Source organism: Rana temporaria, chromosome 8, assembly GCF_905171775.1.
Source record: "Rana temporaria chromosome 8, aRanTem1.1, whole genome shotgun sequence".
NCBI lineage: Eukaryota > Metazoa > Chordata > Amphibia > Anura > Ranidae > Rana > Rana temporaria.
The window spans coordinates 3582125-3594566 of record NC_053496.1 but is presented as its reverse complement, the minus strand read 5'-3'; the positions used below and the strand labels follow the sequence as shown (position 1 = coordinate 3594566).

The 12442-nt window shown below is 51.2% G+C and overlaps 1 protein-coding gene across 1 annotated transcript in view; it reads right to left on the bottom strand.

Moving 5' to 3' along the window:
* Positions 1-3233, bottom strand: part of HOGA1 (4-hydroxy-2-oxoglutarate aldolase 1) — a 108111-nt gene extending 104878 nt beyond the window's left edge. The window contains exon 1 of the mRNA XM_040361220.1: positions 2895-3233. Coding sequence (XP_040217154.1) covers positions 2895-3066 — 172 coding nt within the window. The 5' untranslated portion in view covers positions 3067-3233. The remainder of the gene's footprint in view (positions 1-2894) is intronic.
* Between the last annotated feature and the right edge of the window lie 9209 nt (positions 3234-12442).

Here is a 12442-nt window from a genome sequence, read left to right as displayed (position 1 = left end):
ACCTCGGAGGGGGGTGGGGAAGTATATAGATAGTATAGAGGGTCCTGTATACAGAGGTGAGGTGAGGTGTGTAGCAGTACGCATGCTCGGTGTCGGTACCTCGGAGGGGGGTGGCAGAGTATATAGAGGTGAGGTGTGTGTGGTGTGGCAGTGCGCATGCTCAGTACCTCGGAGGGGGGTGGCGGAGTATACAGAGGTGAGGTGTGTGGTGCGGTGCGGTGCGCATGCTCGGTGTGTCGGTACCTCGGAGGGGGGTGGCGGAGTATATAGAGGTGAGGTGTGTGTGGTGTGGCGGTGCGCATGCTCGGTGTCGGTACCTCGGAGGGGGGTGGTGGAGTATATAGAGGTGAGGTGTGTGTGGTGTGGCAGTGCGCATGCTCAGTACCTCGGAGGGGGGTGGCGGAGTATATAGATAGTATATACAGAGGTGAGGTGTGTGAGGTGAGGTGGGTAGCAGTGCGCATGCTCGGTACCTCGGAGGGGGGTGGCGGAGTATACAGAGGTGAGGTGTGTGTGGTGTGGCAGTGCGCATGCTCAGTACCTCGGAGGGGGGTGGCGGAGTATATAGATAGTATACAGAGGTGAGGTGAGGTGGGCAGCTGTGCGCATGCTCAGTGTGTCGGTACCTCAGAGGGGGGTGGCGGAGTATACAGAGGTGTGGTGTGTGAGGTGAGGTGTGTGTGGTGTGGCAGTGCGCATGCTCAGTACCTCGGAGGGGGGTGGCGGAGTATATAGAGGTGAGGTGAGGTGTGTAGCAGTGCGCATGCTCGGTGTGTCGGTACCTTGGAGGGGGGTAGGGAAGTATATAGATAGTATAGAGGGTCCTGTATACAGAGGTGTGGTGAGGTGAAGTGTGTAGCAGTGCGCATGCTCGGTGTCGGTACCTCGGAGTGGGGTGGCGGAGTATATAGATAGTATACAGAGGTGAGGTGTGTGTGGTGTGGCAGTGCGCATGCTCAGTACCTCGGAGGGGGGTGGTGGAGTATACAGAGGTGAGGTGTGTGAGGTGAGGTGGGTAGCAGTGCGCATGCTCAGTACCTCGGAGGGGGGTGGGGAAGTATATAGATAGTAGAGGGTCCTGTATACAGAGGTGAGGTGTGTAGCAGTGCGCATGCTCAGTGTGTCGGTACCTCGGAGGGGGGTGGCGGAGTATATAGACAGTATACAGAGGTGAGGTGTGTGAGGTGAGGTGGGTAGCAGTGTGCGCATGCTCAGTACCTCAGAGGGGGGTGGCGGAGTATATAGAGGTGAGGTGTGTGTGGTGTGGCAGTGCGCATGCTCAGTACCTCGGAGGGGGGTGGGGAAGTATATAGATAGTATACAGAGGTGAGGTGTGTGAGGTGAGGTGAGGTGTGGCAGTGCGCATGCTCAGTACCTCGGAGGGGGGTGGCGGAGTATAAAGAGGTGAGGTGTGTGTGGTGTGGCAGTGCGCATGCTCAGTACCTCGGAGGGGGGTGGGGAAGTATATAGATAGTATACAGAGGTGAGGTGTGTGAGGTGAGGTGAGGTGTGGCAGTGCGCATGCTCAGTACCTCGGAGGGGGGTGGCGGAGTATACAGAGGTGAGGTGTGTGAGGTGAGGTGGGTAGCACTGCGCATGCTCGGTGTCGGTACCTCGGAGGGGGGTGGCGGAGTATATAGATAGTATACAGAGGTGAGGTGTGTGAGGTGAGGTGGGTGGGTAGCAGTGCGCATGCTCAGTATGTCAGTACCTCGGAGGGGGGTGGCGGAGTATATAGATAGTATAGAGTCCTGTATACAGAGGTGAGGTGAGGTGTGTGTCAGTGTGGTGAGGTGAGGTGGCAGCAGTGCGCATGCTCAGTACCTCGGAGGGGGGTGGCGGAGTATACAGAGGTGAGGTGTGTGAGGTGAGGTGGGTAGCACTGCGCATGCTCAGTGTGTCGGTACCTCGGAGGGGGGTGGGGAAGTATATAGATAGTAGAGGGTCCTGTATACAGAGGTGAGGTGTGTGTCAGTGTGGTGAGGTGAGGTGGGTAGCAGTGCGGTGCGCATGCTCAGTGTGTCGGTACCTCGGAGGGGGGTGGGGAAGTATATAGATAGTAGAGTCCTGTATACAGAGGTGAGGTGTGTGTCAGTGTGGTGAGGTGGGCAGCAGTGCGCATGCTCAGTACCTCGGAGGGGGGTGGCGGAGTATACAGAGGTGAGGTGTGTGTCAGTGTGGTGAGGTGAGGTGGGTAGCAGTGCGGTGCGCATGCTCAGTGTGTCGGTACCTCGGAGGGGGGTGGGGAAGTATATAGATAGTATAGAGTCCTGTATACAGAGGTGAGGTGTGTGTCAGTGTGGTGAGGTGAGGTGGCAGCAGTGCGCATGCTCAGTACCTCGGAGGGGGGTGGCGGAGTATATAGATAGTATAGAGTCCTGTATACAGAGGTGAGGTGTGTGTCAGTGTGGTGAGGTGGCAGCAGTGCGCATGCTCAGTACCTCGGAGGGGGGTGGCGGAGTATATAGAGGTGAGGTGTGTCAGTGCGCATGCTCAGTATGTCAGTACCTCGGAGGGGGGTGGCGGAGTATATAGATAGTATAGAGGGTCCTGTATACAGAGGTGAGGTGAGGTGTGTGTCAGTGTGGTGAGGTGAGGTGGGCAGCAGTGCGCATGCTCAGTACCTCGGAGGGGGGTGGCGGAGTATATAGATAGGGTCCTGTATATATATAGAGGTGAGGTGTGTGTGGTGTGGCAGTGCGCATGCTCAGTACCTCGGAGGGGGGTGGCGGAGTATATAGAGGTGAGGTGTGTGAGGTGAGGTGTGTCAGTGCGCATGCTCAGTATGTCAGTACCTCGGAGGGGGGTAGGGAAGTATATAGATAGTATATAGGGTCCTGTATACAGAGGTGAGGTGAGGTGGGTAGCAGTGCGCATGCTCGGTGTGTCGGTACCTCGGAGGGGGGTGGCGGAGTATTTCCGGAGGTTGTCGGTGAGTCTCTCGTAGTCCACACGTTCCCGGGAGGTGAAGGGGGTGGAGATGGGCGGGAAGATCCCGGAGATGTCCGGTACGGGCCGGTTTGCGGTGACATAGGAGCGGACGGGTCGGAGAGCTCGGAGCAGCATGTCGGAGGAGTCCGGAGGGGTCGGAGGGGTTAATGATTGATGAGGCTTCCCCTCCCCCACACCGGGTGATCGTAGGACTTCTATCACTCATTACATTATAAACCATCCACCTCTCCTCAGCCAATAGGAGGCCAGGGAAGTGTGCGGAGCTCATTGACACATGGTTACACCTCCATCTCACCGACAGCCAATCAGAAGCCAGGAAAGTTTGTGAAGGGTCATTGATTGAACTCCTCCGCCTCACCACTAACCAATAGGAGGCCAGGAAAGTGCACAGAGAGTAACCCATCCACCTCACTGACAACCAATAGGAAGCCAGGAAAGTGTACAGAGAGTCATTGGTACAATGTAACCCACCCACCTCACTGACAACCAATAGGAAAGTGCGGAGCATGAGCGATCAATGTGAGGGAGGAGCCTGACCGTGCAGTATTAAGATGGGAGGAGCCAGACTGGGAATAAGGGTGGGAGGAGCCATACTGTGGGGATAAGGGTGGGAGGAGCCAGACTGGGGGGTAAGGGTAGGAGGAGCCAGACTGTGGAGGATTAAGATGGGAGGAGACAGACTGGGAATAAGGGTGGGAGGAGCCATACTGTGGAGGACTCATGTGGGAGGAGCCAGACTGTGGGATAAGGGTAGGAGGAGCCAGACTGGAGGATTAAGATGGGAGGAGCCAGACTGGAAATAAGGGTGGGAGGAGCCATACTGTGGGGATAAGGGTTGGAGGAGCCAGACTGTGGAGGACTCATGTGGGAGGAGCCAGACTGGGGGATAAGGGTAGGAGGAGCCAGACTGGGCGGATAAGGGTAGGAGGAGCCAGACTGGGCGGATAAGGGTAGGAGGAGCCAGACTGGGGGATAAGGGTAGGAGGAGCTAGGCTGGGGAATAAGGGTGGGAGGAGCCAGACTGGAAGGATAAGGGTGGGAGGAGCCAGACTGGGGGATAAGGGTAGGAGGAGCCAGGCTGGGGGATAAGGGTGGGAGGAGCCAGACTGTGGAGGACTCATGTGGGAGGAGCCAGACTGGGGGATAAGGGTAGGAGGAGCCAGACTGGGCGGATAAGGGTAGGAGGAGCCAGACTGGGGGATAAGGGTAGGAGGAGCCAGGCTGGGGGATAAGGGTGGGAGGAGCCAGACTGGAAGGATAAGGGTGGGAGGAGCCAGACTGGAAGGATAATGATGGGAGGAGCCAGACTGGGGGATAAGGGTTGGAGGAGCCAGACTGGGCGGATAAGGGTAGGAGGAGCCAGACTGGGCGGATAAGGGTAGGAGGAGCCAGACTGGGGGATAAGGGTAGGAGGAGCCAGGCTGGGGGATAAGGGTGGGAGGAGCCAGACTGTGGAGGACTCATGTGGGAGGAGCCAGACTGGGGGATAAGGGTAGGAGGAGCCAGACTGGGCGGATAAGGGTAGGAGGAGCCAGACTGGGGGATAAGGGTAGGAGGAGCCAGGCTGGGGGATAAGGGTGGGAGGAGCCAGACTGGAAGGATAAGGGTGGGAGGAGCCAGACTGGAAGGATAATGATGGGAGGAGCCAGACTGGGGGATTAGGGTGGGAGGAGCCAGACTGTGGAGGATTAAGATGGGAGGAGCCAGACTGGGGGATAAGGGTGGGAGGAGCCATACTGGGGGACATGGGTGGGAGGAGCCAGACTGTGGAGGATTAGGATGGGAGGAGCCAGACTGGGGGATAAGGGTGGGAGGAGCCAGACTGAGGGGATAAGGATGGGAGGAGCCAGACTGGGGGATAAGGGTGGGAGGAGCCAGACTGAGGGGATAAGGGTGGGAGGAGCCAGACTGAGGGGATAAGGGTGGGAGGAGCCAGACTGGGTAATATGGGTGGGAGGAGCCAGACTGAGGGGATAAGGGTGGGAGGAGCCAGACTGGGGGATAAGGGTGGGAGGAGCCAGACTGGGGGATATGGGTGGGAGGAGCCAGACTGGAAGGATAAGGGTGGGAGGAGCCAGACTGGAAGGATAATGATGGGAGGAGCCAGACTGGGGGATTAGGGTGGGAGGAGCCAGACTGTGGAGGATTAAGATGGGAGGAGCCAGACTGGGGGATAAGGGTGGGAGGAGCCATACTGGGGGACATGGGTGGGAGGAGCCAGACTGTGGAGGATTAGGATGGGAGGAGCCAGACTGGGGGATAAGGGTGGGAGGAGCCAGACTGAGGGGATAAGGATGGGAGGAGCCAGACTGGGGGATAAGGGTGGGAGGAGCCAGACTGAGGGGATAAGGGTGGGAGGAGCCAGACTGAGGGGATAAGGGTGGGAGGAGCCAGACTGGGTAATATGGGTGGGAGGAGCCAGACTGAGGGGATAAGGGTGGGAGGAGCCAGACTGGGGGATAAGGGTGGGAGGAGCCAGACTGGGGGATATGGGTGGGAGGAGCCAGACTGGAGGATTAGGATGGGAGGAGCCAGACTGGGGGATACAGGTGGGAGGAGCCAGACTGTGGAGGATTAGGATGGGAGGAGCCAGACTGGGGGATAAGGGTGGGAGGAGCCAGACTGTGGAGGATTATGATGGGAGGAGCCAGACTGGGGGATAAGGGTGGGAGGAGCCAGACGGGGATAAGGGTGGGAGGAGCCAGACTGGGGGATAAGGGTGGGAGGAGCCAGACGGGGATAAGGGTGGGAGGAGCCAGACTGGGGGATAAGGGTGGGAGGAGCCAGGCTGGGGGATAAGGGTGGGAGGAGCCAGACTGGGGGATAAGGGTGGGAGGAGCCAGACTGGGGATAAGGGTGGGAGGAGCAGGTTTGGGGTCACCGTCTGGAGTGACTGACCACCCCGGGCATGGTGGGGTCACTGAGACACACAGGGGTTGTACAGGCTGGTTGGAGGCCGGGAACACTGGAGGTCACCATAGGGGGAGGGGGTCTCCCTCAAACACCACGCAGGGGCCCCTTTAAAATGGGTGTAAACCTCGGACATGAAATGTGAACAAAGCACATCCCTCTATAGTGTGTACTTGTCTCACTCCAGAGCACTGAGTGTCATTTCTTTCTGCTGCTTCCCTCCTCTGCTATCTGTATAAGTCACTTCTGACACGTTTTCCTGACACCAAGAGGAGAAATGGTGACAGGGGAGTCCCTTAGTTCCATTGAAGGGAACTCTTTACACGCACACTATATTACCAAAAGTATTGGGACACCGGCCTTTACACACACACATGAACTTTAATGACCCCCCCATTCTTAGTCCGGAGGGTTCAATATTGAGTTGGCCCCGCCCCTTTGCAGCTATAACAGCTTCACCTCTTCTGGGAAGGCCGTCCACAAGGTTTAGGAGTGTGTTTATGGGAATGTCTGACCGTTCTTCCAGAAGAGCATTTGTGAGGTCAGGCACTGATGTTGGATGAGAAGGTCTGGCTCCCAGTCTCCAAAGGTGTTCTATCGGGTTGAGGTCAGGACTCTGTGCAGGCCAGTCAAGTTCCTCCACCCCAAACTCACTTATCCATGTCTTTATGGACCTTGCTTTGTGCTCTGGTCCAAACCATTTGGGGGAGGGGGGATTATGGTGAGGGGGGGAGGGGGGATTATGGTGAGGGGGTGTTTTTCAGGCATTGCATGAATCTATCTATTGTCGCCGCTGCCGCCCACTACTGTGCCCATGCCTCACTGTGCCCATTGCTTACTTTGCCCATGCCTCACTGTGCCCATGCCTCACTGTGCCCATTGCTTACTTTGCCCATGCCTCACTGTGCCCATGCCTCACTGTGCCCATGCCTCACTGTGCCCATGCCTCACTGTGCCCATGCCTCGCTGTGCCCATGCCTCGCTGTGCCCATGCCTCACTGTGTCCATGCCTCGCTGTGCCCATGCCTCGCTGTGCCCATGCCTCGCTGTGCCCATGCCTCGCTGTGCCCATGCCTCATTGTGTCCATTGCTTACTTTGCCCATGCCTCACTGTGTCCATGCCTCACTTTGCCCATGCCTCACTGTGTCCATGCCTCACTGTGTCCATGCTTCACTTTGCCCATGCCTCACTTTGCCCATGCCTCACTTTGCCCATGCCTCACTGTGCCCATGCCTCACTGTGCCCATGCCTCACTGTGTCCATGCCTCACTGTGCCCATTGCTTACTTTGCCCATGCCTCACTGTGTCCATGCCTCACTGTGCCCATGCCTCACTGTGCCCATTGCTTACTTTGCCCATGCCTCACTGTGTCCATGCCTCACTGTGTCCATGCCTCACTGTGTCCATGCCTCACTGTGCCCATGCCTCACTGTGCCCATTGCTTACTTTGCCCATGCCTCACTGTGTCCATGCCTCACTGTGCCCATGCCTCACTGTGCCCATTGCTTACTTTGCCCATGCCTCGCTGTGTCCATGCCTCACTGTGTCCATGCCTCACTTTGTCCATGCCTCACTGTGCCCATGCCTCGCTGTGTCCATGCCTCACTGTGTCCATGCCTCACTGTGTCCATGCCTCGCTGTGTCCATGCCTCACTGTGCCCATGCCTCACTGTGCCCATTGCTTACTTTGCCCATGCCTCGCTGTGCCCATGCCTCGCGGTGCCCATGCCTTGCGGTGCCCATGCCTCGCGGTGCCCATGCCTCGCGGTGCCCATGCCTCACTGTGCCCATTGCTTACTTTGCCCATGCCTCACTGTGTCCATGCCTCGCTGTGTCCATGCCTCGCTGTGTCCATGCCTCACTTTGCCCATGCCTCACTGTGCCCATTGCTTACTTTGCCCATGCCTTGCTGTGTCCATGCCTCGCTGTGTCCATGCCTCAACATTACCCCATCCTCACTGTGCCCATGCCTCACTGTGCCCATGCCTCACTGTGCCCATGCCTCACTGTGCCCATGCCTCACTGTGCCCATGCCTCACTGTGCCCATTGCTTACTTTGCCCATGCCTCGCTGTGCCCATGCCTCGCGGTGCCCATGCCTCACTGTGCCCATGCCTCACTGTGCCCATTGCTTACTTTGTCCATGCCTCGCTGTGTCCATGCCTCGCTGTGTCCATGCCTCACTTTGCCCATGCCTCACTGTGCCCATTGCTTACTTTGCCCATGCCTTGCTGTGTCCATGCCTCGCTGTGTCCATGCCTCAACATTACCCCATCCTCACTGTGCCCATGCCTCACTGTGCCCATGCCTCACTGTGCCCATGCCTCACTGTGCCCATGCCTCACTGTGCCCATGCCTCACTGTGCCCATTGCTTACTTTGCCCATGCCTCGCTGTGCCCATGCCTCGCGGTGCCCATGCCTCGCGGTGCCCATGCCTCGCGGTGCCCATGCCTCACTGTGCCCATGCCTCACTGTGCCCATTGCTTACTTTGTCCATGCCTCGCTGTGTCCATGCCTCGCTGTGTCCATGCCTCACTTTGCCCATGCCTCACTGTGCCCATTGCTTACTTTGCCCATGCCTTGCTGTGTCCATGCCTCGCTGTGTCCATGCCTCAACATTACCCCATCCTCACTGTGCCCATGCCTCACTGTGCCCATGCCTCACTGTGCCCATGCCTTACTGTGTCCATGCCTCACTGACGTTTAACATGGGAGTCTATGGAAGGGGTGCCGGCTTTGAAAAATCGTTGCTCCCCAGCCGTAATTCCCCTGTACAAAGAACTTTGCACCCTTATAGAGGAGAAATGTGGTTACATGTGTGCCAAGTTCCGGGTCCAGGGGACCTACGATTGGCGGGTACCAGATCCCCAAATTCACAGGAGAAATGACCGTTTAACATGGGAGTCTATGGAAGGAGTGCCCGGGTTTGAAAAATCGGTGCTCCCCAACCGTAGGTCCCCCGGACAACAAACTTTGCACACTTGTAGAGGAAGAGTGTGGCTACATGTGTGCCAAGTTTGGCCGGTACCGGGTCCCCAAAGTCCGAGAGATCAGGCAGGAAAATGGTGACTCGAGTATAAGCCGAGGGGGGCATTTTCAGCACCAAAAAAATGTGCTGAAAAACTTGGCTTATACTCGAGCATATACGGTATATAGAGAGTGTATAGAGTATATACGGTATATAGAGAGTGTATAGAGTATATACGGTATATAGAGAGTGTATAGAGTATATAGAGAGTGTATAGAGTATATACGGTATATAGAGAGTGTATAGAGTATATATGGTATATAGAGAGTGTATAGAGTATATACGGTATATAGAGAGTGTAGAGTGTATATAGAGAGTGTATAGAGTATATACGGTATATAGAGAGTGTAGAGAGTGTATAGAGTATATACGGTATATAGAGAGTGTATAGAGTATATAGAGAGTGTATAGAGTATATACGGTATATAGAGAGTGTATAGAGTATATACGGTATATAGAGAGTGTATAGAGTATATATGGTATATAGAGAGTGTATAGAGTATATACGGTATATAGAGAGTGTATAGAGTATATACAGTATATAGAGAGTGTATAGTGTATATAGAGAGTGTATAGAGTATATACGGTATATAGAGAGTGTATAGTGTATATAGAGAGTGTATAGAGTATATACGGTATATAGAGAGTGTATAGAGTATATAGAGAGTGTATAGAGTATATAGAGAGTGTATATACGGTATATAGAGAGTGTATAGAGTATATACGGTATATAGAGAGTGTATAGAGTGTATACGGTATATAGAGAGTGTATAGAGTATATACGGTATATAGAGAGTGTATAGAGTATATACAGTATATAGAGAGTGTATAGTGTATATAGAGAGTGTATAGAGTATATACGGTATATAGAGAGTGTATAGAGTATATAGAGAGTGTATATACGGTATATAGAGAGTGTATAGAGTATATACGGTATATAGAGATTGTATAGAGTATATACGGTATATAGAGAGTGTATAGAGTATATACGGTATATAGAGAGTGTATAGAGTGTATACGGTATATAGAGAGTGTATAGAGTATATACGGTATATAGAGAGTGTATAGAGTATATACGGTATATAGAGAGTGTATAGAGTATATACGGTATATAGAGAGTGTATAGAGTATATAGAGAGTGTATAGAGTATATAGAGAGTGTATATACGGTATATAGAGAGTGTATAGAGTATATACGGTATATAGAGAGTGTATAGAGTATATAGAGAGTGTATAGAGTATATACAGTATATAGAGAGTGTATAGAGTATATACGGTATATAGAGAGTGTATAGAGTATATATGGTATATAGAGAGTGTATAGAGTATATAGAGAGTGTATAGAGTATATACAGTATATAGAGAGTGTATAGTGTATATAGAGAGTGTATAGAGTATATACGGTATATAGAGAGTGTATAGAGTATATAGAGAGAGTATATACAGTATATAGAGAGTGTATAGAGTATATACGGTATATAGAGAGTGTATAGAGTATATAGAGAGAGTATATACAGTATATAGAGAGTGTATAGAGTATATACGGTATATAGAGAGTGTATAGAGTATATAGAGAGAGTATATACAGTATATAGAGAGTGTATAGAGTATATACGGTGTATAGAGAGTGTATAGAGTATATACGGTATATAGAGAGTGTAGAGAGTATATACGGTATATAGAGAGTGTATAGAGTATATAGAGAGAGTATATACGGTATATAGAGAGTGTATAGAGTATATACGCTATATAGAGAGTGTATAGAGTATATACGGTATATAGAGAGTGTATAGAGTATATACGGTATATAGAGAGTGTATAGAGTATATACGGTATATAGAGAGTGTAGAGAGTATATACGGTATATAGAGAGTGTATAGAGTATATACGGTATATAGAGAGTGTATAGAGTATATACGGTATATAGAGAGTGTATAGAGTATATACGGTATATAGAGAGTGTATAGAGTATATACGGTATATAGAGAGTGTATAGAGTATATACGGTATATAGAGAGTGTATAGAGTATATATGGTATATTGAGAGTGTATAGAGTATATAGAGAGTGTATAGAGTATATAGAGAGTGTATAGAGTATATACAGTATATAGAGAGTGTAGAGAGTATATACGGTATATAGAGAGTGTATAGAGTATATACGGTCAGGGCCGGCCCTATGATGGGACCGGGTGGTACCATGGGTACCAGGCAGCACTTTTAGGGGGGCAGCATACTGATGCCCGCCAGCCCGTTCCGCCACCCAAATAAAATTGATGTCCTTTTTTCCCCACAAATAGAGCTTTCTTTTGGTGATATTTGATCACTTCTGCGTTTTAACTTTTTGCTATAATAAATATCCCCAAAATTTAGAAAAATAAACGATTTTCTTCAGTTTAGGCCAATATGTATTCTTCTACATATTTCTGGTACCAAAAAAAAACAAAACACAATTAGCGTACATTGATTAGTTTGCGCAAAAGACATTGTGGCCGCCGGCAATTCACAGGTCCCTTTATACTCCTGGATACATGTATAGAGCCATGGCAGGTCCTCTTTATACATGTATAGAGCCATGACAGGCCCTCGTTATACTCCTTTATACATGTATAGAGCCATGACAGGTCCTCTTTATACTCCTATACATGTATAGAGACATGACAGGCCCTCGTTATACTCCTTTATACATGTATAGAGCCATGACAGGCCCTCGTTATACTCCTTTATACATGTATAGAGCCATGACAGGTCCTCTTTATACTCCTATATACAATTATAGAGCCATGACAGGTCCTCTTTATATTCCTTTATACATGTATAGAGCCATGACAGGCCCTCGTTATACTCCTTTATACATTTATAGAGCCATGGCAGGTCCTCTTTATATTCCTTTATACATGTATAGAGCCATGACAGGCCCTCGTTATACTCCTTTATACATGTATAGAGCCATGACAGGCCCTCGTTATACTCCTTTATACATGTATAGAGACATGACAGGCCCTCGTTATACTCCTTTATACATTTATAGAGCCATGGCAGGTCCTCTTTATATTCCTTTACACAGGGGTTGACAAATTTGTTCGGAATCTAGGAGCCAGCTAAAAAAGTTAGGAGCCAGAAAACGCGCCCCGTCACGACGAGCTTGTGCGCAGAAGCGAACACATACGTGAGCAGCGCCCGCATATGTAAACGGTGTTCAAACGCAATTTTGAAGCGTGACATGTTGGGTATGAATTTACTCGGCGTAACATTATCTTTCATAATATTAAAAAAAAATGGGGATAACTTTACTGTTGTCTTATTTTTTAATTAAAAAAAGTTAAATTTTTTCCCAAAAAAGTGCGCTTGTAAGACCGCTGCGCAAATACGGCGTGACAGAAAGTATTGCAACGATCGCCATTTTATTCTCTAGGGTGTTAGGATAAAAAATATATATAATGTTTGGGGGTTCTAATTAGAGGGAAGGAGATGGCAGTGAAAATAGTGAAAAATAACATTAGAATTGCTGTTTAACTTGTAATGCTTAACTTGTAATACCAACGGCCACCAC